This window comes from Podarcis erhardii, assembly GCF_964252035.2.
Source record: "Podarcis erhardii genome assembly, chromosome: 2".
Classification (NCBI taxonomy): Eukaryota; Metazoa; Chordata; class Lepidosauria; order Squamata; family Lacertidae; genus Podarcis; species Podarcis erhardii.
The window spans coordinates 8042355-8068151 of NC_138498.1; the positions used below are offsets into that span (position 1 = coordinate 8042355).

At 44.4% G+C, this 25797-nt stretch overlaps 1 protein-coding gene and 2 long non-coding RNA genes across 3 annotated transcripts in view; 1 reads left to right on the plus strand and 2 right to left on the minus strand.

The window, feature by feature from the left end:
* Positions 1–18582, plus strand: part of TFCP2 (transcription factor CP2) — a 39075-nt gene extending 20493 nt beyond the window's left edge. The window contains exons 5-15 of the mRNA XM_081844750.1: positions 3074–3180; positions 5566–5718; positions 7805–7915; positions 9679–9767; positions 11015–11063; positions 11781–11874; positions 12481–12571; positions 14700–14803; positions 15289–15431; positions 16540–16591; positions 17031–18582. Of these exons, the coding sequence (XP_081700876.1) occupies positions 3074–3180; positions 5566–5718; positions 7805–7915; positions 9679–9767; positions 11015–11063; positions 11781–11874; positions 12481–12571; positions 14700–14803; positions 15289–15431; positions 16540–16591; positions 17031–17068 (1031 nt within the window). The 3' untranslated portion in view covers positions 17069–18582. The remainder of the gene's footprint in view (positions 1–3073; positions 3181–5565; positions 5719–7804; positions 7916–9678; positions 9768–11014; positions 11064–11780; positions 11875–12480; positions 12572–14699; positions 14804–15288; positions 15432–16539; positions 16592–17030) is intronic.
* LOC309332473 overlaps positions 1–25797 on the minus strand; it is a 192459-nt gene that overhangs the window by 97669 nt on the left and 68993 nt on the right. The window lies entirely within an intron of this gene.
* On the minus strand, positions 21964–25611 carry LOC309332525. Its single transcript, XR_014152106.1, has 3 exons — positions 25510–25611; positions 22827–22908; positions 21964–22331 (listed from the first exon to the last, which is right to left on the minus strand). It is a non-coding gene; the product is annotated as an uncharacterized lncRNA (long non-coding RNA).

Sequence of the window (25797 nt, forward strand, 5' to 3'; positions counted from 1 at the left end):
CTGCTTAGCTTGGCGGAGATGAAAAAATGCCGCCTTTGTTATAGCTGTAATCTGCGCCTCCATAGAGAGGGAGGTATCGAAGATTACACCCAAACTCTTAACGGACGGTGCTGGCACTAATTGCACCCCCGCAAGAGATGGGAGTTGCCCCCTCAATCCCATATCATCCCGCCCCAGCCAGAGGACCTCTGTCTTCGAAGGATTTAACTTCAACCGGCTCCCACGTAACCATCCAGCCACAGCTTCCAGACATCTCGCCAGTGTATCGGGGGCCGAGTCAGGATGGCCATCCATCAACAGATAGAGTTGGGTGTCATCGGCATACTGATGGCAACCCAGCCCAAAACTTCGGACAAGCTGGGCGAGGGGGCGCATAAAGATGTTAAAAAGCATCGGGGAGAGAATCGCACCCTGAGGCACTCCACACACCAAGGAGTGGCGCGATGATAATTCCCCCCCGAGCGCCACCCTCTGTCCCCGACCAGAGAGAAACGAGCGCAGCCATTGAAGGACTGTGCCCTGGATCCCCACGTCGGCAAGGCGGTGGTCCAGGAGTTCGTGATCGACCATGTCGAAGGCTGCTGACAGATCTAGAAGAATCAGCAGCCCCGACCCGCCTCGATCCAGCTGCCTACGGAGATCATCTGTTAGGGCGACCAGAGCCGTCTCGGTCCCATGACCAGCACGGAAGCCGGACTGGAATGGATCCAGAGCAGATGTTTCATCCAGAAACCTACCAAGCTGTTCAGCAACCGCTCTCTCAATCACCTTACCCAGGAATGGAAGATTCGAGACCGGGCGGTAATTGGATAGATCTAAGGGATCTAATGATGTTTTCTTTAAGAGCGGACGCACCACTGCCTCCTTCAGTTCCCCTGGGAATATCCCGGTGCCAAGGGACAAATTGATGATATCCCCCAGGGGGGCCCGCACCTCGTCTGGACACGCTCTAATCAGCCATGACGGGCACGGGTCAAGAGGACAGGTGGTGGGCTTTCCAGCTTGGAGGAGTCTGTCCACATCGGCTGGAGATATCCGGTCAAAATGGTCCAATACTGGACCCGAGGACAGTCGAGGGGCCTCCAGTTCCTTTATTGTATCCAAATTGGCAGGGAGGTCATGGCGGAGCAACAGGACCTTCTCCGCAAAAAAGCTCGCAAATGCCTCACAGCTGTGTGTCAGATTGTTATTTAAATTTGGCTGTCCTTCAAGGGACGTTAAAGACCGAATTATACTAAATAATTGCGCCAGGCGAGAGCTAGCGGATGCAATGGAGGCCGAGAAGTAAGACTTCTTAGCGGCCTTCACAGCCATCTCATAGGTTTTCATAAAAACCCTATAAGATGTTCTTGAGGCTCCGTCACGGGCACCCCGCCATACTCGCTCTAGCCGTCTGAAGAACTTTGCTTCAGGATAAGAACAGAAATCATGCTCTGGCGGAGCGGCAGCAGCAGGAGGCCCCATTAGCTAAAGTGGTGCTTCAGGTTAAGAATAGTTTCAGGGTAAGAATGGACCTCCGGAACGAATTAAGTACGTAACCAGAGGTACCACTGTAAATTCACTTACTGCCTTAAATTCAGTAGATTATTATAGTTGACTCAAACTTTAGGCCCTTTAAAGGTAAAAGTTAAGTCCAGTCACGAACAACTCTGGGGTTTCGGTGCTCATCTCGCTTTACTGGCTGAGGGAGCCGACATTTGTCCACAGACAGTTTTTCCGGGTCATGTGGCCAGCATGACTAAGCCGCTTCTGGCAAAACCAGAGCAGTGCATGGAAACGCCATTTACCTTCCCGCTGGAGCGGTACCTATTTATCTGCTTGCACTTTGACGTGCTTTTGAACTGCTAGGTTGGCAGGAGCAGGGACTGAGCAACAGGAGCTCACCCCCTCACGGGGATTCGAACTGTCGACCTTCTGATCGGCAAGCCCTAGACTCTGTGGTTTAGACCACAGCGCCACCCGCCTCCATAAATTCCAAGTATGACTGCTATTGTGTTGAAGTTTGCTGTCTTTTTACTATGTTTTTACTATGTTCTATTTTTATTTTTTTTCATATGGGCACACAATGTATGATTTTATTATTATTCAGGTAACTTTTTTCTGAGCCACTTGACAGAAGCTCCCTTAATATAATTATTCAGAGCAACTTCTTTTTCTTGTCGATTCATGCAGATTATGAGGTTTTTTCCAATCCCTGCAAGTGTGGAATTGGGTATGCAGAACCTGAGGTAGCTCTCTCTTTTGACAGAAAGAAATTGTTGTTCTTTATAGCTGGAAACATAGGTTTGAAAGTATGTGGATCTCAAAAGCAGGCAGATATTAGGTAGCACTTCCAGTGCTCAATACAAGAGGTTTTAATAGCCTGAATCTCCTTGCAACTAAACAAAGTGAATAACAAAAATTTGCATAATTTATAGGTTTCAGAATTCTGCTTTTCTTGGTATATAATATTGGTTTCTGCTTAGAATCATAGAATTGTAGAATTGGTAGGTTCCTAGAGGATCTTCTTATCCAACCCTTTGCAATGCAGGAATATGCTTCATCAGTTCATCAGTTTATTGTTCTAGCCGAAGGCCATGACAAACATGTAGCAATAATATTCATAAAGTAATACAGAACACACATCCTTAATATAAACCAGGATCCATGATTCGTGAGAGAAAAGATACCAGCAAAGTATGCATAAGCCTGTTGTTCTGAATTTTCCTGAAAAGTTAGCAGGGCAGTCCAGAAGCAGCTTACATAGATAGTGCCTCGGTTTTATACTGTAACAAGCATGCTGGTACCTAGATTTTTGCCTTAATTAATTAATTAACATCCTGTCTTCCATCCTGGAACTCAAGGTAGAATACATGGGATTAACAGTTGGTCTCCCACATAGGGACTGACCAGACCAAAGCTTGCTTAGATTCAGTGATGTCGGTGCATCATGTGCCTTCAGACTGTACCCTAAATTACCCAGTCTTCTAAGCTCTTGGTGCATTATTTACTACATAAGTCCCTTAAAATTTTGGTGGACTTGCCATGCCTCTCCTAGCCTCGTTCTAAAGGGTTGGGCTTTTGTCTTCTGCAGATATTCCAATGTCCGTGGGTATAATCGACCCCAGGGCAAACCCCACGCAGTTGAATACTGTAGAGTTTCTGTGGGATCCTTCAAAGAGGACTTCTGTATTTATTCAGGTAAATCAATACTACATGGGAGGTGTTTCTTAACTGTTCTCTCTGGTTAGGTCTGTAGCAAGCAAGATAGCTTTGAGATTTGCTGCCATCAGTTTTGATGGATCTCTACCGTCATATACCTGATACAATCACTCTGTCACTCTTCCAAATTCATATATTAGAGGAATAAAAGAGCAGTCCTATTCTTCTGCGGGGTCTAGCTCTGAAGTGTACTTGGGTCTCCTTCTGCCTTTCCTACTTGGATCTGCTTGCTCTCAGTGAACCACCAAGTACCATTACAAATTCATAGCTGCCAGACTCAGATTTCAATTGACATTGTTTTAAGTGTCAGCACTGTGCAGCAGAGACGGTGGAAAAAAGTCAGTTCATGGGTACCTGGGGATTCTTTCAGCTCCGGTGAATGCTGATGAGAAGCTGCCTGTCTTAGTTACAACCGAGATGGCTCAACAAATTGTAATCTCTACTTGGGAGGCTCACTATAATGAACTTTGAGAACCCTTGAACTAAAGAGTAATGCTAATTGCCCTTGACAAGAACAAAGTGGAATTCTGACTGGCAAAACCGACAGGGAAAGCTACCATTCATTTCACTGCTGTGAGGGTGTTGAACGCTGAGGTGCCGGGGAAGGATTCTGATTACAGTGGTGCCTCGCAAGACGAAATTAATCCGTTCCGTGAGTCTCTTCATCTAGCGGTTTTTTCGTCTTGCGAAGCAAGCCCATTGACGGCTTAGCGGATTAGCGCTATTAGCGGCTTTTAGCGGCTTAGCAGATAAGCGGCTTAGCGGCTTAGAAAAAGGGGGGGAAGGGAAAAAAACCCGCAGGAACTCGCAAGACATCTTCGTCTTGCGAAGCAAGCCCATAGGAAATTCGTTTTGCGAAGCACCTCCAAAACAGAAAACCCTTTCGTCTAGCGGGTTTTCTGTCTTGCGAGGCATTCGTCTTGCGGGGCACCACTGTACTGGCTTTAATTTGGTTTCTGTTCCCGTCAACTGTGGTGGGGGCAGGACAAATGCTGGCAAAGGGAGCAGACCCCTTCAGAAGCCCTCCCATCTAGGACGATGAGTCAACCAGAATGAGGCCACACTTTCAAGATTTATTTCTAGGGATTTTTTAAAATTTGATTTCTTATCTGCCTGTTGGAGGATTAGGTCAATATTACGATTTCACTAATCCTTGTGGCTTGTTGAGGTAGGTCACTTTTAGAGGCATGGTGCCAAACCTGTGAAGCGCTGAAGGTCACCTGCAAAGTCCATTAGGAATAAATGGTGTGTATTCAGTCCATTCTGGACAGTGCTATCTGGTTTTGATTTTGAAAAATAATGTTTGCTGGTAATCCAGGGTTACACAGTGTAATGCCCTCTGGATGTTGTTGGGACTACAGCTCCTTTGACCATTGGCCATTCTGGCTGGGGCTGATGGCAGTTGGAGTTCAACAGCATATGGAGTGTATTGGCTTCCTCTCACGTTAAGCCATATTTTCTCCCTTCAGAATAAGACTTTCAGTTGTACTGAGTGGAAGCATTAGCCTATTCAGCTATTAAGGGCATCTAGGAAAAGGAAAATAACCCAGGCCGTTTTCCTTGGACCCCACAACGTGCCTTTTGAGCTCTGTGGGCTTGGTGCAGGTTTAACTATGATTACAAGATCAAAAAACATTACAATACTGGGAGAATATCCTTCCTCCTTGGGCTTGCTGCTCTTCACTTCTGATCAAATTCTCTTCCCTTTTCACTGTAAGCTGTGGTTTGCACGTAGCTTCTCACCGCAGTTAGTTCAACTTGATGCAGTTGGTGCTCAGAAGAGGAGAGCATACACCCAAGGGGGGAGAGGGAGGGGCTCTCCATGTGCTCCCAGGCTAAGAGATCAGCCCTGAGTAGGAAATGCCTGCTGGGTGTGATTGCAGTTTGCAGATTTTGCTGAGAGATAACTTGGGAGCAAACAGAAACCTTGGAATATAATTTGAAAAGCAATCAGTAACTTTGGTTTTCTCTATATTCTAGGGTCCCACATACTGATCCATAACCCCAATTCTCCTCTGCTTGCATTTTCCATTGACAAGTCATCTCTTTCTTGCATGCGTACTTCTGTAGAGAAATTACAGATTTCAGTTGTGCTGAATTGCAGAACACAATATTGTTTTGTTGCTTCTTCTGGCCTGGCTGCTGATGCCCCCTGCCCCCGGTTTGATTAAAAGCCAGAGAGCAGGATGAACTCCTTCCTCTGCTCGAGAGCTTTGTTTGCTATTGGAAATGGAGTCCCCAGACTAGCTGGTATCCTGCGCTATCACTTTCGTGGAGTAATAGTTAAACTGTTCATGTGCACCTTTGTTGTACAAGCAGCAAGCCTGCAGCCTGGAGCATCTCTGTGTCTGTTTTTCTTCACAGGTGCACTGCATCAGTACAGAGTTCACCATGAGGAAGCATGGTGGCGAGAAGGGTGTGCCATTCCGAGTCCAGATTGACACTTTTAAGGAGAATGAGAATGGGGAATACACTGAACACTTGCATTCTGCCAGCTGCCAGATCAAAGTCTTCAAGGTATGTGTGTCTTTTAATCCTTCCAGTGCATACCACCCACCGTTTTTACTCAAATTGTGAACTAAAACCTGACTTTCTTAGAAGAACTTTAATGTTGGGGAATGTATTAGTATCCTTACCACCTGCAGCCCTTCACTAGCTGGTCCCAGGCAGGTTATAACAATTTAAAATTCAGTATTAAACACAGTTAAGACACATTATAATTGACACATGTAACATTATGATGAGACATCTCCATTTGGTTGCCTGTACTGGAATGTCTAATACTACAACCATCAGCTGATATTTTCCTTTCTGAACAGCTACTAAGCTCTGTATTTCCTTCATGGGTATGTTTTGTTACTTGATTTTAAAAAAACAAAAACCAATAAAAATATTGATTTGAAAATATTGATTTGAAAGACAAAGTATAGTCCCCAGAATAGGGTGGGTCCTGAAAACCAATCAGAGTTAAGAGGTGCCTTTATAGCATTCACCGAAAGTTGTATCATGAAGCAGCCAGATACACCTCTGTGGGAGGGAAACCCACAACTTAGGGGCCACCACAGAGAATGTACTCTCTAAGTAGGACTCTGGGGAGGACATAGTCTTGTCTTGAAAGGCAACAAGCATATCCTCCTTTTTTGTTCAATGGGCCCATTGTGAGACCTAGCATTAAGCTATTGGTGATATACACCAGTTATATTATTGTGCTTACCCGAGGCAAAATAGCACTGGATCTTTCTGAAGGGAGCTATTCAGGAATAAACAGTCCTTGATCAGGACTTAGTAGTAGAGGAATGTTTGGAGAAACTAAAACCACAGTTTATGCCTGCATATGCATGGTATTAGGAATAGCTGCACTTAAAACTGTTTAGTACACTACTTTTCCTTAAAGCATGTGAAACTGCATTGGAGCCAATATTGTATTGGATTGGAGCAGTTGCTTATGTGGATGTTTTAGGGCCTAGCTGATTAGCCAGGTCATCCTGTAGAAAACTTATTTACTCCAGGAAAAGCTGAGCCAAAAATCACTGCAGAGGCAGGAGAACTCTTGCCAACATCAACCTTTTATCTCCTCTCCCTCAAAAGTTCCCACTGGCATGTGATACAAGAGCTCCAACTTACAGATAATAAATGTGTGGAATGAGCCTAAAATGTGTGCAGTATGTGATTATTTCCTACAAGAAAAGTTGCCATGCTTCCTTGTTTCAGAAACTCTGGAAAGGGCTTCAGTCCTTTTTGAATTCCAATCTTCTGAACATGATTTCTGAGAGCCAAACTAGACATGAAAGTGGCAAATGCATTTTCCTTTAAATCCAAGTCTGTCTCATTCAATCACACAGAAACAATTTTTGTGGGGGCAGGGGAACATGTTGTTTCAGAGCAAAAGCTTTATGTGCATATTAGGGGATGTGAACTCTACACCATGTCAACTATTTTTTGTAGCCTCTTCCCCCACTCCCCTCGACCAAAGCTTCTCTCTGTACATTCACTTCTAATATTGGAGCTTAGGTGAAGATACAGTTTCCTGAAGGTGGGCTGCCCCTCATTTTCTTACATGTTTTTATACGTAACTGAAGAGACGCCACAATGAGACTGCAGCCATAATATCTAGTCCCTCAGAACAGCACAAGTAACTTTGAGGATACAGGAAAGCGAGGCTTTTGTATATAATCCCTGTCCAAAGTGAGCATTTCTGATTACTGCTACCTATAGGTATTCGGGCAGATTTATAGGTGTTTTAGCTAGATAAAAATCTGCAGGGCTTCAGCAAGAGAATTCAAAGTGCAAGAGGAGCAGCAGAACAGGTTTTTCATGTTTGCATGAATTTCCAGAATGAACTTTTAAGCTCTTGTAGGGGAAATGAGTATCTCCCATCCACCAGCTCACTTTTCTCTTTAGGGGTCTGCTGCCAGTCTAGTTCCCTTGCCAGGATCACTGAGAAACATTTGTATACATAAATGTATTAATATGTGTGCATGTATGTATTACACACTCTCACACATCAACCTAGTGCTGTCCTTATCAGCTGAGAAGAACTTTGGCTTAGTGCTTCCTTTCCCTAGATCCCATGTTCTGGTTTCACTAACATGTTGGTTTCCAGCCCAAAGGAGCTGACAGAAAGCAAAAGACAGACAGAGAGAAAATGGAGAAGCGAACACCTCATGAGAAGGAAAAGTATCAGCCTTCATATGAGACTACAATACTTACAGAGGTAAGGCACGCAATGTGAGTCGTAGTATCTAGAACCTCTGTTTTTGAACAAAGCCATTTAAAAGGCTGGTGTGGGTGGGTGGGCTTGCTTGCTTACAGGTAATGTGCTTGCAAAAGTTCACTCGGAAACCCAAGTGTTAGAATGTTTGCACCAAGGTACAAGACAGGGCAAAGGTGTGATTGAATGGCATTGTCTGGCCAAAGTAATGGACACTTGCTCAGAGCCATTGTTGTCCAGCAAGTGCCAAACGACGCAAGAGTCTGCTCTAATACCTTGGAATAGTTTCTATTCCTGGTCCTGTGGCCTCTGGCACATGATTCTAGGCACGTTTGTTTAAACAGCAATGAAACCAAAGCTGCAACTCTATGGGTTTCTGTGTGGTCGATGTCACGAATAAATAAAAGTGGGTGGCAGCTGTGCATGTAATGTTGACACTGCTGCAACATGCTCCAGGCCATCAATCCCTGATGTGCAGATGTTACATGTATAAATACCAGCAATTCACTTTTAGCCTGACAAGTACCGTATTTTTCGCTCTATAAGACACACTTTTTCCCTCTTAAAAAGTAAGGGGAAATGTGTGTGCATCTTATGGAGCGAATGCAGGCTGCACGCGCGAAGCCTCTGCAGGGAGAAAAGCCCACAGGAGCTGCACGCTTTTTAAAGGGTGTGCGGCTCTTGGGGGCTTTTCCCTGAGGAGGGGGAGGGGACTGACTGGCCGCCCCTCAGTCCTTTCCCCCACCTCCCGGAAAAGCCCCCAAGAGCCGCACTCCCTTTCACTAGCCACATGGAGCTCTTGGGGGCTTTTCCCCCGAGGAGGGAGAAGGGCAGCCCGTTAGTGAAAGGGAGCACTGAGCAGAGCCTGGGATGCATGCATCCCAGCACATGCTCTACTCAGCGCTCCCTTTAAAAATATTTTTTTCCTTGCATTCCCCTTCTAAAAACTACGTGCATCTAATGGTCAGGTACGTCTTATGGAGTGAAAAATACGGTATATGAAGCACCACATGAGTAAGGTTTTTGTTACACACCTGACCTCATGGCTCCAAGTCACTAATGGATATGAATCCATGCACCATGAGTAAGGATGAGTTGAAAGTGTGTTGGAAAAATACCACTTTTAAATCATCCCAACTCATACGGTATGTGACTCTAGCTGCAAAAGTTGTTCCTCCAAATATAGCAGCTTCAAATGTATGATCTTCATACAAACAAAACAAATTCAGTTGGGTTCTTCTTAATCCCTCACGAATGGCTAGGATTATAGAGGAGCAGTGAGCTTTAACATTTGACTAATTTTCTGAATAAACATTGTCTCCTGTAGCATTCAAGAAACAATAATTTTAGTCAGGGCTGTGTGTGTGTTGTGGCTTCAACCTAGAATAAACAACTACACTATGTAAACACTTACAGTTGTGCTCAAAGAAACAAGGTGTGCTTTTTCTTTGCTTATCAAGGACTGCAGCAGTAAAGGAAATGGAGGTTTTACTTTATTTGACACATGGAGAAATAAAGAAGGATGGATTTCTTGTGTCCTACCCACTCACTACTGAAAGATTTGCTGTAGTGTATTTTAGCTGGCTGAGACATCTCTTCCACATGTTCTTACATGTTTCCAGGTGATTTTCCACATGCACAGAGGCTAAAATCCTTGACATGCTACAGGAAATACATGGCATGCATGCTTTCTTCCACAGGAAGCAGTTTTGAGGTTCGGGACCACAATGCTTGTGAATATCTTAACATTGGTTTTTCTATTCCAGTGTTCTCCATGGCCTGAGATCACATATGTCAATAATGTGCCATCTCCAGGCTTCAGCAGCTCCCACAGCAGTTTCTCCATTAGCGAAGGGTAAGTCTGGGCATTGAATTTTTTTCTGGCTTTTGCCCATTTACCTTTCCTAATACATTTTTGGTCACTTACCTGCATCAGTAGCCTGTAGGATTGCAAGTTGACAGAGCAAATTAATGACATGTTTCCATCTTGTGCCTTTTCATGTTAAAATAGGGGGAAAGGGCCTTCTGACAAAACTGTGACAAGAAAGGGAGATTGCTAATTCTCTCTCCCTCCTGCTGTACTGCTTTGTAGAAAGGCAAAGAGCTTCAATCCCTCTGCTGAACACCCCTGCATTCCTTCTTCCTCTTGAGTACAAATTCCACCTTCCCTTTCTCCATTCGCTGGCCAGCAAAGGCTGAGCATGCTATAGCTATAGATCAGCTTTGGGAAACCCTTGACCCTCTAGATGCTGCAAATGTTTGATGTTTTATTATGTTTTATATATGCTGCAAGCTGCCCAGAGTGACTGGGGAAACCCAGCCCAGATGGGCGGAGTATAATTAAAATCATCATCATCATCATCATCATCTCGCATTGGCCCCAGTAAGCATGTCCAGTGGCAACATCTGGAGGGCCAAAGGTTCCCAATTGCATGCTGTAGCTATTATGGATTACATTACCTACAAGGTCTCTTTCCAAATCTATGAAAAACCAAAGCAAACCACCCTGATTGAAGGGTTGCATCTCCATCACCTTCAACTATTTATAACCCTAATATGGCTTCCATCTTAAAAGTGGATCCAAAGTTAATTTAGTGTCTTTCACCACTGTTCAAGCCAGTGAAAGACTTTGTGCTCAAGGGAAGATCTGGAGAACTGCACGGTCCCTTGGCCTGTCTCTGGTCCCCTTCACCATGGTTAAAAGATAGGCTTTGCTGAGTCCACACAAGCCCTTTGATTAAATATGCTAGAGCAGGGATGGCTAGCTCCCAAGAGACTGCGATCTACTCAGAGTTAAAAACTGGCAGTGATCTACCCCCTTTTTTGGGGTTGAGCTTTTTTTAGGAAGGAGGAGGGCCCATTTTGGGGGGTTCGGGTCAAAGATGTTGAGTTTTTTCAGGGAGGAGGTAAAATGTTGAGCTTTTTTTAGGGGAGCCACAGTTGTTCAGCTTCTTTGGGGGGAGCCAGTGATCTACCAGTAGATCACGATCTACCTGTTGGACACACCTGTGCTAGAGGAACAATTCAAATCACAGCTGATTTGAAGACAAGCAGAGGAAAGCAAATACCAACTTCCTTCTTCATTTCTTATTTTAAAAATAGAAACGGGTCTCCAAATCACCAGCCTGAACCTCCTGCTCCCATTACAGATGTAAGTCTCATTCATATTTTGTGTTTCATTCCTCTAATGTCAGACAGTGGGGTTGTCTCTGAGTTAGCAGGCTAACACTTCATGGGACTGAATGTGTGGCTAGCTGTGAGAAAGTAGTTCTTTCAGTCTGTTGTATTAGGTCATCTTGTATATTTGCATTGTGTTAACTTTTTCTTTTATTCCCTTTGTCTTACACTATTGACGTTACAGTGGTGCCCTGCAAAACGAACGCCTCGCAAGACGGAAAACCCGCTAGATGAAAGGGTTTTCCGTTTTGGAGGCGCTTCGCAAAACGAATTTCCCTATGGGCGTGCTTCACAAGACGAAAATGTCTTGCGAGTTCCTGCAGGGTTTTTTCCCTTTTTTCCCCCTTTTCCTAAGCCCTAAGCCGGTTATCAGCTGATCCACTAAAAGCCGCTAAACCGCTAATAGCGCTAATCCGCTAAGCTGTTAATGGGCTTGCTTCGCAAGACGAAAAAGCCGCTATACGAAGAGCCTCACGGAACGGATTAATTTCGTCTTGCGAGGCACCACTGTATGTCGTAAGCTGCCTTAGGATCAGGAAACTGATGAGGGCTGGGCCAGAAACTGAATTAATAAGGAGTAATGAATGACCTACTTTGGGTGCAAAAGACTGCAGGTGACATGCTGCAAGTTGTGTAAGTTGTCTGTACTGCTCTTGCAAGGATGCATCAGGTTTCCCTCCCTCTCTCGTAGAACCTCCTGCAGACATCCACACCTCAGGAAGCTCAGCAGTGGCTGATTCGGAACCGCTTCTCAACTTTCACACGGCTTTTCACCAACTTCTCAGGTAGTGGGGAAAAAACCTCCCCCCTCTCTGCGACGTCACAAAGGGGCTTCAGCATTTGGAATCCATCAACTTTCTTGTTGATTCCTCAGACAGTTTATTCTGCCCTCAAGCAAGCTTCTTAGAAGCATTTTCTGGGGGCTGTGAGCTCTTTGACCTGTGGATCTTCTATTCTGTCCATTTCCCCCTGCCACCGTGACCATAGGAAACACCTCTTTACAGTTTGCCACTGCTAATTGAAGCCAAAACCAGCTCTAGCCTCTTTGAAGGGACTCAAGTGTACTGTTTGAGTTGTGTGTGTGTGTGTAGCCTTAATGACATCCACCACCGTGTAAACCTCACTAGATTTATCTAAATCATGCACCTCCTTTATCCTTTAAAAAACAATATGCAAGTGGGCTATCTAGGGCCTCTTTCCTTCCTCAGTGATGAGAGCCCTGCTTAAACGCAACTGCAGACACCCTAGATATGTGTTCACTGAATTTGAAACTCAGACGTCTCTTTCATTAGGTGGTATTATGTAGAAGGATTTCTGTGGAAATATGAAGTCTTCTATGTTGAAACATATGTTTGCTGCCTCCCAACTGTCTTTCTTTTTTTCAATCCTAGGGGCAGATTTATTGAAATTAACCAGGGAAGACGTCATCCAGATATGTGGCCCTGCAGATGGCATCAGACTTTTCAATGCTTTGAAGGGACGGTATGTATCATCTAGACTTGCTTTTAAATGGTTTGGGCTTTTAATGTGCTGTACAGCACAATTTCTGCTTTTCCAGTTTAGGATTTCCATATTTTATTTTGGCACTTGAAAACCAGGTGGCATGTAGTGCTTCCCTTTGGTCTGCCCTGAATATCCCACCTTTCAGCTCTATTGAATGACCCTAGTACTACAAGACAGAGAAAGGCTTCTCTGTATACATACAATGCAGTTTTAGATATTTAAATCATGTTCCCTCCTTACCCAGCTTTTTTCTAAACCAAAAAGCCCCCTACGTTTCTTGTTAGGAGAACTGCTCTGGTCCCCTGACCATATTAGTTGCTTTTATCTGTACTTTCCCTTCCCTGGCAGTCCCGTTTGTTCTTCTTAGACATGGGACAGGCACCATGCTGTATCCCTCCTCCCAACCCAACCCCTTTCATTCGTGCAATTTCTTGCTGCCTATGGCTACCAGACTCATCCTTAATATACAACTCATGCCTCAGTAAGATGGATGGGAACTTCGGACACTGTGGGGGTATCCTGTAATAAGATCAGATGTGTTAAGGACAGACTGACACAAAGCAGATACCTGGTTTCTTGGGCACCTAGGAATATGAAGTATATATTGCACATAGTACAAGACTGGAACTCGACTAGAAACATCTTTGCTTCCTTTTAAGGTGGTTTGGATATGGATGGATGAGAGCACTTCCGTGGCTCCTTCATTAAATAAGTCTTGCTTCATTATTTCCTTTGTGAAATAGATATGCAATTGTTTGATTCTGATCTTTCCTCCTGCCCCCTTTGAGCTGGAGAGGGTTTAATATGCTCTGCTGTTTCTTGAGTGATTGTTAGCTGGTCCCTCAAGTAAAGAAAGCAAATGTTGGCCAGCTCCCAAATCCACAAGAGTTAGGCTTCTGGCAAAGGTCAGCAAAAGGTGCTGTGCTAATAGCAAATCATACCATGGAGTTAATGGACCAATTCTGATTGTTCAGATAGTAGTGTTTGGGGGTGGGATGTAGAGTTGCCCTGCTAAGGCAAAAGCTCCCCTTTCTGCAAACATTTTGTGTATTTTTAAGGTGTTCTCTGGCTCCCTTTTCTTTCTGTACTATGTAGCCGGTGTGGAACCTTCTTTCCTCTTTTCTGTCCCCTCTTAGTGCACATGCTCTTTCCTGTTCACCAGCACCCCACATCTTTTTATTTCTCCACCTCCACTTTTTCTTTCTACCCAATTGAAGAAAAAGCTATCTGCACTGCAACAGACCTCTCTGCGCAACAGCTCAGTGCCTATCTCTCCTCAGCCACCCTTCTGCAATAGCATACATGGGTTTCACTTCCCCCAAGCAAAGTCCCTTGGGGCAGTCCCTGGATTGGGCAGTATGGCTGGTTGCAACAGACTGGAAAAAATGGCGCCATCTCCACTGCACAGCTCTGATTCCAGTGAGGAGCAGTGCACAATATGAAATTGTCTTCTTCCTCCCTGCCCGTTTTTGTGGGTTTTTGTACGGTCCTATGCTTTTTGATGAGACACAGGTGGCGCTGTGGGTTAAACCACAGAGCCTAGGGCTTGCTGATCAGAAGGTCAGTGGTTTGAAAACCCAAGACAGGGTGAGCTCCCATTGCTCGGTCCCAATTCCTGCCCACCTAGCAGTTCGAAAGCACGTCAAAGTGCAAGTAGATAAATAGGTACCACTCTGGTGGGAAGGTAAACAGCGTTTCCGTGCGCTGTTCTGGTTCACCAGAAGCGGCTTTGTCATGCTGGCCACATGACCCGGAAGCTGTATGCCGGCTCCCTCGGCCAGTAAAGCGAGATGAGTGCCGCAACCCCAGAGTCGGTCACAACTGGACCTAATGGGAGGGGTCCTTTATGCTTTTTGATGGGAGTGAAGCAGGCATGCGTTCTCCACCAGCGGGAAGTTGGAACAGACCTAGGAGGTCTGTAACATGGCCTTTCCCCCCTACATGTCCAAATTGGCCAAGCATAGTTGTGAAACATTTTACCAACTTGTGAGCGCTGTTGAAGTGCTTCTTAATCAAATTATTCCTCTCTTTCCTTTACTCTTTGTGGCCCTGTCCTTAAAACATTCCCTGTTAACTCTGGAGTGCTCATGTCTTATTTTCTCCCAAGGATGGTACGGCCAAGGCTGACCATCTACGTCTGCCAGGAGTCGCAGCAACTGAGGGAGCAGCAGAAGCATGAAGATGGGGATGCAGCCAACAATACTTTCTATGGTGAGAACTTCAGGAAAGAAACCTAAGTGCCTCTTTTGACTAATGGACTCACAGGCTGGCAGTACTTACTTCCATTCCAGGAAATGCTGTGGTAGCTCCAAATAAGTAGGGGTACAATCTTCAGTCCAGCCTTCCCCAATCTGGTGCCCTCCTGATGATGATAAACTTGTAGGCCTTGTGGAAATGTCCATGACGTGTTTCTTAGGCGGCAGATTCTGCTGGAAGAAGTGGATTATGAGACTTGCTCAAGCAAGCCTTAGTGGCCAGAAAAGAGTGTGGATTTATTTTTAATCTTACCGAGAATACTGTATAGCTGAATATGTTGTTGATTGCCTCAGAGTCTTAGGAGGATGAGGTAGGTTAATATAAATATATAAAGGGAAAACAGCACTACTCTAAATATAGGTTACTCTACGGCTAATTCCTGCTGAACTTGTTGCCTGACAGAATGTGCTCCTTGCCAACAACTGTTCTTACTTCTTCAGTGTACCATGCCATCTACTTGGAAGAACTGACAGCTGTGGAACTGACAGAGAAAATTGCCCAGCTCTTCAGCATTTCCTCTCAACAGATCAGCCAGATCTACAAGCAAGGTCCCACAGGGATACACGTGCTCATCAGTGATGAGGTAAGAGGGACCCAATAGTCTGCTGAAACACTGGGAACAGATTTGGGAGTTTAAAGTATCATCGCAGGCTCAGCTCTGCTTCCAAAAGTGTCTCCACTCCTTTGAAGTGGATGTCTTTTCCCATCACCGTACAGTGTGAGGTCTGTCACCTGTAGTTTCAGAGTAGACTGAGCAAGCAAGAAGTTGCACTTTTATACAGCTCTACTTAATTGGCCATTGACTTACTGAAAAACACAACAGCAAATAGCATGCTTAAACAGGGTAAATAAACCCCCGCTGAGTAAGTGTGTGTGTGTGTGTGTGTGTGTGTGTGTGTGTGTGTGTGTTAAATACTGCTAAACCAAAGTAGGTACTAGTGGGGTAGGAGAGCTGGAAATAATTCCAAGATATTTCACACCTGGCAACCAATGCGCCCCTTTGGTTTGAGATAGTACATGGGTAAAGTTAAAGGGACCCCTGACCATTAGGTCTAGTCGCGGATGACTCTGGGGTTGTGGCGCTCATCTCGCTTTATTGGCTGAGGGAGCAGGCGTACAGCTTCCGGGTCATGTGGCCAGCATGACTAAGCTGCATCTGGCAAACCAGAGCAGCACACAGAAATGCCGTTTACCTTCCTGCCAGAGCGGTACCTATTTATCTACTTGCACTTTGATGTGCTTTTGAACTGCTAGATTGGCAGGAGCTGGGACCGAGCAACGGGAGTTCACCCTGCTGCGGGGATTTGAATCGCCGATCTTCCGATTGGCAAGCCCTAGGCTCTGTGGTTTAGACCACAGCGCCACCTGTGTCCCTAGTACATGGGTAGATGAGTCTAAAAAGCCCTGGAGACAAATTTTCATGGCCCTCTAGCAGCTATGGTGGCTCATTTAACCAAAGTAATGTATTTAGCATTAACTCTGGAAGTGTATACTCAATTCTGACCAAACTAAGCCTCCTAGGAGCCGGAGGAGACAACATTATTGTGCTCTAGAAGGCTTGCTTTTTTCAATGAAGTCCCTATTGCTAAAAGGAAGGAGAAATATTTAGATGGTCATATTGCTTGAATTCAAAGTTCTTTTTAAGTAATGCCTGGAGCCCTAAAAACTTCGGTTTTTCATTTCTATTTTAGATGATACAGAACTTTCAGGATGAATCATGTTTTGTCTTGGATACAATGAAAGGTACCAATTTTTTTAAGTGCACAATATTATCCCAATCCCCTAGTCTTTTTCCTTTTCTCTGGAAAACTTAAGCGCTCCATTCTTTCCTTTACAAAACTTTAGTTTATGGTTGCCATCAATTTTGATTTTAATTCATTTTTATAATGTTTTATAATGTTGTACTGTTTTAGTGTTGTTAGCCGCCCTGAGCCCGGCTTCGGCTGGGGAGGGCGGGATATAAATAAAATTTATTATTATTATTATTTCCTGCCATAGGGTATCAAAACCAGCATGCCATAATAGTTGTGCATTGTATTTATTATTTATTAAATTTTTAGTCACTTTATCCTGCCCAAAGCGACTTACAACCAAGCAAATGATGAATTGTCGTGGGGTGGCAGACAGGGGGATTGTACTCCTTGTGTCCATCCAGTCTCATAGTGCTTTGCTTTCTTTGCAGCTGAAACCAATGATAGTTATCACATCATCTTAAAATAGAGGGACTTGGACTTGGGACTTGGCTGTTTGGCACCTGGACACACTGACAGAAATCCACAAGAGCAACAGAAACTCATCTTGCTTCCACAGCATGTTGCCTTCTGTTAGGTGAACCATCCGTACCATTGCTGGCATGCTGTAGGCACCAGTTTGCAAGCACGGGGCTGCTTCTTCGGAGTTCAGTGCCATGGCTGCACCCACTGCCTTTTGTAACAGCCAGACTGGCCAGTGATGGATTTGCAATTATGTATATTGGGGGTGGGGTGGGCAACTGCAACATTTTTGATATGCGACAGCTTGGCCGGTTGTGATGGATGCTCTGGGAATCCCTGGACAAATGAGCATCTATTCTGAGGGTCCTCTTTCAAAGCTGGTCCCAGCTATTCAGGCCTCTCAGAGGCATATTTGGCTGATAGAGCCAAGGAGACTTTCAGGTTTGCTGGACGGTTGGGTAGGGACTTTGTTCCGATTCTGACTTTCGGACCATGTTACAGGTTTGTGGGTGTGCAGCTGTCCATGTGTGAGTGGTACGTGGCTGTCTTCTGTGCCAGTGTAAGTTAGGAATAACACCTATCTTGTGAGATCCATAGGGTCGCCTATGGCATTGCTATACACTGCAACTGAAGAGACTTCAAATGCAAAAGAAGGAATTGCTATCCTGAGCTGTTAAGGAACACAACGAACTGAGACAGAGGCAAAAAGATTGTGTTTTTTAAAAAATGTGTTGGCTTTTTGGGGGGGGGGATATGTAGAAATGATGGCTGCCTTTGAATGAAATCCCACAGGAGGGCCATAATAACATTATCCCAGAAACAGCTCATGCAGCAGTAGTCCATAGTGTTTATTTGAAAAGCCTGTGGAAGCTCCATGGTGACGGAAGGGTCTGCATGTCCGTTTCCCAGGCAGCAGCCAGCCTCTTGGGTAAAGGCTTCAGCCTTCTGACATGGATGCCAAGATGCATTTTTTGAGCTTTGGAGAAAAATGTGGGAAACTGTTACAACTGTAGTGATGACGCTGTGAAAATCACAGGCGAACAACTTGTCTGAAGGGGGAAAGACCGCTTCTCCTTTAGCCTTCCAGTCCCCCTAGAAAAAGCTGCAACCTTGTGCGTCACAATGACAGTTGCACAATCAAGTCTTGATAGACACTGCATTGGCTGCAGAGCTGGCAGCTGATGTAAGCTGTGCTTAAGCTAAGTTGGAGAGGTGGGAAAAATAACTTTCATTTCATTAAATGAAACCTAGTTACATATTTTTCTCAGTACCAGATTATTTGAGGGTTTTTAAAATCATTTTGACTTGGTATTTTTACCAAAAAGTGCTGAACTTTTATTTAAATCAATTAGGTTTAGTAGGTTGCTTCTTAAGGAGGCAAGAAACTGGGTCCGGTCAAGGTCAAGTGAAATAAAGTCAATGAAGAAGAAGAAAAACCTTGGCAGTTGCGACTCCACAGCTTTTAAGTAGAAATGTTATGTCTCATCATATATATGCCAATAAAGATCAATTCTGTTTTCAGTCAGTCTCTGGCTCAGTTGTCTTCGGAGCTGGGAGTTTACAACTGTGACATAGCGCCCCCTCCAGGATCGTAGCCGGCCAAAGTTGGGGTTTCATTTGTTTTCAGAAATACCAAGCCTTCACAATCAACAGTTTATATGGTTCAGCAGAATGTTTATTCAGACTGGAAACTGTGATGGAACCAAATTTGAAGTGACCCAGAGAAGTTCACATTTTGGTAGCCTCTGTTTTGATGAAAGCCAGATCCACTTGTTTCAGCTCAAGGCGATGATCAGCTGGCTGGTTGGAATGCAGACACACACACACACACACACACACACACACACAGCCAGAGTTAGACTAGCAATTAACTACCAGAGATCTCCCTGCTGCCCTTGAATAATAAAGCTGTGATTTAGCGTCTTCCCAGCAATAATCAAAGATGTTGCAAACTAAATGGCAGAGCATGGCTTTATGGCACCTGTTGAGAAGGTAGTGGCCTCGTTCTGCCACCATGATTTCTCAGTCCACTTGTCCTTTGCCTTTTGTTTTCCCCTTGCTCACTAGCGCCTGTGATGATATCCTGGTTTCTTAAACCACAGTTTCTGGTCATGTTTTGAACTGGGAAACTATGGTTTAAAGGGCTCCCTTCAAACCTGAATATGAAACTTGGTCAAAGAACAATCATAACTTCTAAATTGGCCGTTGTCATGCTCTCTCTTTACAGCAGGATGAAATTTTCAGTGCATAAGTGGCAACATATTTTTTTTACTTCCCTGCTCCCCAAATCTGTGTTTGAACACTTGGAGGATGGCCATGCCCCCCCCCCCCCAGCACCAGTGAAGGTCGCTCAAAAATTTGCCATCCTTCCTAGTGTTGTAACAGTCTGTCATGCTTGTGTGTGTATTTCTAAAACAGAATGATACCTACAAACTCTAAAATATGACGGTGGGTTGTGTTCCTTTTTATATTCTGGGACCTTTAATGTGGGAGTCATTAGCCATCATAGACCATGCAGCATCACTTAGTGATGGTGTAGAAGATAAGAATTGAATATAATATTTTTGCTGCAGAATAATCTCTGCCCCTAGAAACAGAGAATAATATTAGCTGTACATAGAGAAGCTTTTGGTGCTGGAGGAGACTCTTGAGAGGCCCATGGACTGCAAGAAGATCAAAGGAAATCAGCCCTGAGTGCTCACTGGAAGGACAAATCCTGAAGCTGAGACTCCAATACTTTGGCCACCTCATGAGAAGAGAAGACTCCCTGGAAAAGACCCTGATGTTGGGAAAGATTGAGGGCACAAGGAGAAGGGGACGACAGGGGACGAGATGGTTGGACGGTGTTCTCGAAGCTACAAACATGAGTCTGACCAAACTGGGGGAGGCAGTGGAAGACAGGTGTGCCTGGCGTGCTCTGGTCCATGGGGTCACGAAGAGTCCAACACGACTAAACGACTAAACAACAACAAGAGAAGATTTAATGTTTAACAGACCACTGTATTTTAATATTTTGTTGGAAGCCGCCCAGAGTGGCTGGGGAAACCCAGCCAGATGGGTGGGGTATAAATAATAAATTATGATTATGATTATATAGAGAGGTGTCAAATGTTGGGCCAGTGGTGCTTTTGTACATATTTTTTTGCACATACAGTGCTTTAGGACTGAGAATTTACATTCTAATTAGTTTCTCTGATCATGTGTAACAGGTATAATGAGACAAATGTACAAGTGTCATGCTTGCTTAAGCTTTGTATCATTTTTGCTTTTGCTTTCAGGTGTGTAAATGCATCAGTAAATTCATCCACTATGTGTGTCCACAGTCAGGTGTGCGGACATTGTATCCATGTTCAAATTGAGCTGTCGAGTAGACCAGGACAATAATTAATACGAAGTGTTGAATACCAATTATGTGGGGTTCAGAAAGAAGTCCAAAGCAGGAGAGCTTCTGCATTTTATATTAGTTTGCTTCTATTCTGCCTTGGCAAGTTTGGTAAAGGAAAGAGTCAATTTTTGCTTGCTTAGGAGTAATTTGGCTAGTTATAATCAACAACGGCATTGCTGATGCAGCAAAAGATTGCCTGGAGCTTGCATTAATTGGTGTATGGAACATAAATTATCATGGCAAGCACAAAACCATTGTTAAATTTTAAAAAATACCTCCAGCATGCTTCATCCTTGTGCTTTTATGCTCTTCAAAAATATACCGTATTTTTCGCTCTATAAGACGCACCAGACCACAAGATGCACCTAGTTTTTGGAGGAGGAAAACAGGGGGGGGGAGAGATTCTGAATCTCAGAAGCCAGAACAGCAAGAGGGATCGCTGCACAGTGAAAGCAGCAATCCCTCTTGCTGTTCTGGCTTCTGGGATAGCTGCGCAGCCTGCATTCGCTCTATAAGATGCACACACATTTCCCCTTACTTTTTAGGAGGGGAAAAAGTGAGTCTTATAGAGCAATAAATACGGTATCCGCTTTCTTCCATGTGTCTGGCTAATGTGTTTTGAACACATTATTTTGTGTGTATGAGATACCAACCTGGCTAAGATATTTGATCTTTTTATTTAAACAGCAAATTTACACCACTCTATGGCGCAACTGCATCAGCGCAACTGGATGTCTTCATCTGCCCCAATTGCAATTAAACATGTCTCTCCAGTATCAGTCTCTATAACCAAAGCAGGCACTGTAACTCTCCAATGGTTTGACTTTACCCCCCCAATGGAGCACTCTTCCATTGGCTCTTGAGACACACTAGTGCCAACAACAAGAAGTGTGGCAAAAAACAGTTTCTGGGTCAGATACCATTGCACTGAATACAGAGCGACTCCTGTCTCACTCTTGAACCCTTGTGAGTTAGAGTAAGCATTGCAGTTGTTTGGAGTTTGTGCCACTGGCTCTGGTAGCCCAAAACATTTCTTTCCCTGCTGCTCCAAGCTACTAGTTAGTAGCAACAGCAACAAAGTGCTGTTGTTCATGTGTGTGATGAAAGCATAATGGCCTTTAGCATGGATGTCCTGTGTGGCCTGGCTTGCATGTAAAGGTAGCCCATGGTTTAGATTGCATTTTAACCCATAGTGGTATTTTCGTCACTGTCTCTATGCAGTATTGCATAGGTTACAAGTAGATAGGAATAGGAATGCACTCCTAAGTTCCATGAGACTTACCTGGGAGTAAAGTGTATTACAATTACTGTATTTCAATTGCAATTGGAGTAGGTGGTTTGTGCACTTGAGGCCAACCACATTTTGTTGTCGTTTAGTCGTGTCCGACTCTTCGTGACCCCAGGACCAGAGCACACCAGGCACTCCTGTCTTCCACTGCCTCCTGCACTTACAAGCCTCAAATAATGGGATGGAGGGAGGGGGATTCTGTTCAAATAGGTCCAGCATTGAGACACGTAAAATGAAATCAAGCATCATGGCCTCCAATGAAATATTAAGTCTGCATCTGAATTTAGAGGGGTGTGTGTGTTCAAATAGTGAAACTACTTTGGGCTGGTTAGGTGCAGGGGCGGTGTCGCGCCCCAGGTCTGACCTATAATTTTGTTTTTCTCCTTTTTCTAATTTGTTGTGGCACAGCAATTACACTTGCATTAACTGAAAACCAAAATGAAGTGGCCTGGACTTGTTTAGCCTCAGGGTTAAGGCTGCATTTTTTACTTGAAAGCAGTGGCTGTATGGTATCCTGTATGCAGCGTATCGGATTATGCTGCATGACTTCTGCTTACAGTGAGAAACTTCAGTGCCCTTCAAATTATTTCTTCACCCCTATAGTGAAGAGAAGTACTGTACTTGATTATGGCAACAGTTTCCCCCTGTTTCTAAGTCATCCCATCTAGTAATAGAGCTGTAAAGGTAAAGGATCCCTGACAGTTAAGTCCAGTCGTGAACGACTCTAGGGTTGCGGCGCTTATCTCGCTTTGCTGGCCGAGGGAGCCAACGTTTGTCCGCACAGTTTTTCCGGGTCATGTGGCCAGCATGACTAAGCCACTTCTGGCAAACCAGAGCAGCACATGGAAACGCCGTTTACCTTCCCACCGGAGTGGTACCTATTTATCTACTTGCACTTTGACGTGCTTTTGAACTGCTAGGTTGGCAGGAGCAGGGACCGAGCAACGGGAGCTCACCCCGTCGCAGGGATTCAAACCGCCGACCTTCCGATCGGCAAGCCGTAGGCTCGTGGTTTAGACCACAGCACCACCCGCATCCCAATAGGGCTATAGTCAGTGCTATTTTTCTAGGGAAAGAGTTGCCAAAACTCACCATGAACACCTCCCTTGCGCTCTTCTAATGGCACTGGCACCTACCTGGAGAGGTGCCAGAACTGAGTTCCAGTGAGTTCCAGCTGAAAAAAAAGCCCTGGCTCTTTCACCATCGAGAATGTCAATGCAAAGTTGACACATGTGTCTCATTATAGAATCGTAGAGTTGGAAGGAAAATGCTCCCGTTTATAAAATATGGAAATCTAACAGAAGGGGATGGTATCCTGATGTTCTAGAATTCCTGTTCCCCTAGAACAGACATGTCCAAAGTCCTCTTCGGGGGCCTAATTTGGCCCTCTGTTCGGTTTAATCTGGCCCCTGTGGCAGTTTATTCCCTGGGGTAAAATCCTAAGAAAACGTTAACAACTTTAATAATAAAAGAAGCTCAACAACTCCAACCCTAAGAAAAGCTCAACAACTTTAATCCTAAAAAGGTCAATAACTTTGGTCAGCTCCCACTGCCCTTCACTTCATCAAATCTGGCCTTTGAAAAAAGTTAGGACACCACTGCCTTAGAAGATCAAGCAAGGTGCTTGTATGCAGGTTTTTCCAAAAGGCATCTGAGTCATAGTTGGAAGGGGCAGTGAGGGTCATTTAGTGCAACCCCCTTCAATGCAGGATCTCAGCTAGATCACACATAGCAGATGACCATCCAACCTCTGCTTTCAAAACCTGTAAGTAAGGAGAGTCCACTGCCTTTGTTGGGAATCTTTTGGGTTTTTTTTTAATAAAATATTTATTAAGGTTTTACAAAAAGACACATACATACATACAACAAAGAAAAAGAAAACAAACAGCCAAAAATGCAGAAAAAATACACAAAACAATACACAAAAAATCATCAAAAAAGATAATAAAAAACATAAAAAAGAAAGAATCCAATTTTTAGCTTTATACTTATTTAACCCTGTTTCTTGACTTCCTCACACCTCCCTTTTTTGTGTTCCCATTTGCCCAATCAAATTCAGCAAATCCTTACCCTCTTTCAAATCTCATTATTAATTATATAATTCAACCTATTATGTCTCCGATCTTTCTTCTCTTTTTAATTCGTTCTTACCTATTCCTTATATCTTAATCTCTTATACCATATTGTTTAAATTTGACATAATATAACTCTAGTCTTTCACCCTTTTTTAATTCATTTTTGCATACTCTTTCTAACTTTGTCACTAATGCCATATTATTTTTATATCCAACATCATTTTAACATTCATAAATTTTGCAGTGTTTCTACAAGTAGTCTTTGAACTTCTTCCAATCCTCTTCCACCGACTCTTCTCCCAGGTCTCGGATTCTGCCAGTCATTTCCGCCATCTCCATATAGTCTACTTTGTTGGGAATCTTTTGGTCATGGGTAGGCAAACTAAGCCTTGGGGGCCGGATCCGGCCCAGTCACCTTCTAAACATAGCTGTCAACGTTTCCCTTTATTAAAGGGAAATTCCCTTATTCCGAATAGGATTCCTCGCAAGAAAAGGGAAAAATTGACAGCTATGCTTCTCAATCCGGCCGGCAGACGGTCTGAGAATCAGCGTGTTTTTACATGAGTAGAATGTGTCCTTTCATTTAAAATGCATCTCTGGGTTATTTGGAGGGCCTGCCTGGTGTTTTTACATGAGTAGAATGTGTGTTTGTATCATAGCTGTCAACCTTCCCTTTTTTGGTGGGAAATTCCCTTATTCCGGCGCCATTTCCCGCTGCTATCCCGGATTGTTAGATATCTCGTAGAGTGTCCCCGGGACAGGTGAGGCTGCTGATCCCTTATTTTCAAATCTGAAAGTTGACAGCTATGGCTTGCACAGTGGTACCTCGGGTTACATGCACTTCAGGTTACAGACTCTGCTAACCCAGAAATATTACCTCGGGTTAAGAACTTTGCTTCAGGATGAGAACAGAAATCGTGCTCCGGCGACACAGCGGCTGCAGGAGGCCCCATTAGCTAAAGTGGTGCTTCAGCTTAAGAACAGTTTCAGGTTAAGTACAGACCTGCGGAATGAATTAAGTACTTAGCTCGAGGTACCACTGTACTGTATTTAAAATGCATCTCTGGGTTATTTATGGGGCATAGGAATTCGTTCATTTCTTTTGTTTCCAAAATATAGTCCGGCCCTCCATAAGGTCTGAGAGACAGTGGACCGGCCCCCTGCTGGAAAAGTCTGCTGACCCCTGCTTTTGGTCATCTCTTCCTCTGACAGACAATTCTCCCTCTTAAGTAAGGTTTAGGAGGCTGCGAGAACCATGACGAGCTAAGCTTGTCTTTTTTTTTTTAATAAATATTTATTAAAGTTTTTAAATATAAATGCACAAATAATAAACAATCTTACTTCTGTCACAAACATAGTTTCATCACTTCTTTGGACTCCCTCGCGTCTCCCGCTCCCATTTACATCATTAAAAGTTTTTTCCAAACAAATTATCAACTTATTTACAATCTCATATCCACTCATTCAAATATAATCTAGCAATTCTTCCCCAAAAAATTTATATTTTCTTTAATCTCACTTATCATCAAATTTAAATCTGATTTAGTGGTGGCCAATTTTTCGAGCTAAGCTTGTCATCTACCCTCAGCGGCCGCTAGGTGGAGCGCCTGGAACAGCAAGCCCGCTTTCCCTGCGCTGTCATGCGCATCCCGCTTCAGCCACCCCTTCGGGACTCCATTTCCCGGCGTGCCAAGCGCTACCTTGGAGAGTGTTCCTTTCTCTCCGCTCCCCCCGCCTCCTGAGGAAAAGACTGCGCGCGCACGTGCCAGGGGGTTGCCTCTCCGGAAACGCCTACATTTCCCATCCTGCCCCGCGGCCGCCCCACGCGTTTGTGAGGGAGAGAGAGAGAGGGGAAAAAAAAAACCCGCGCCGAGGAGGCGCGTCACGTGGCTCGCGCTATATAAAGGGAGGCGCTGCGCCGGCAGCCCTATTGTTATCGCCGAGCCGGAGCCGAGGAGGCCGGTGGTCCTCGCGCCCGGGGCTGTCGC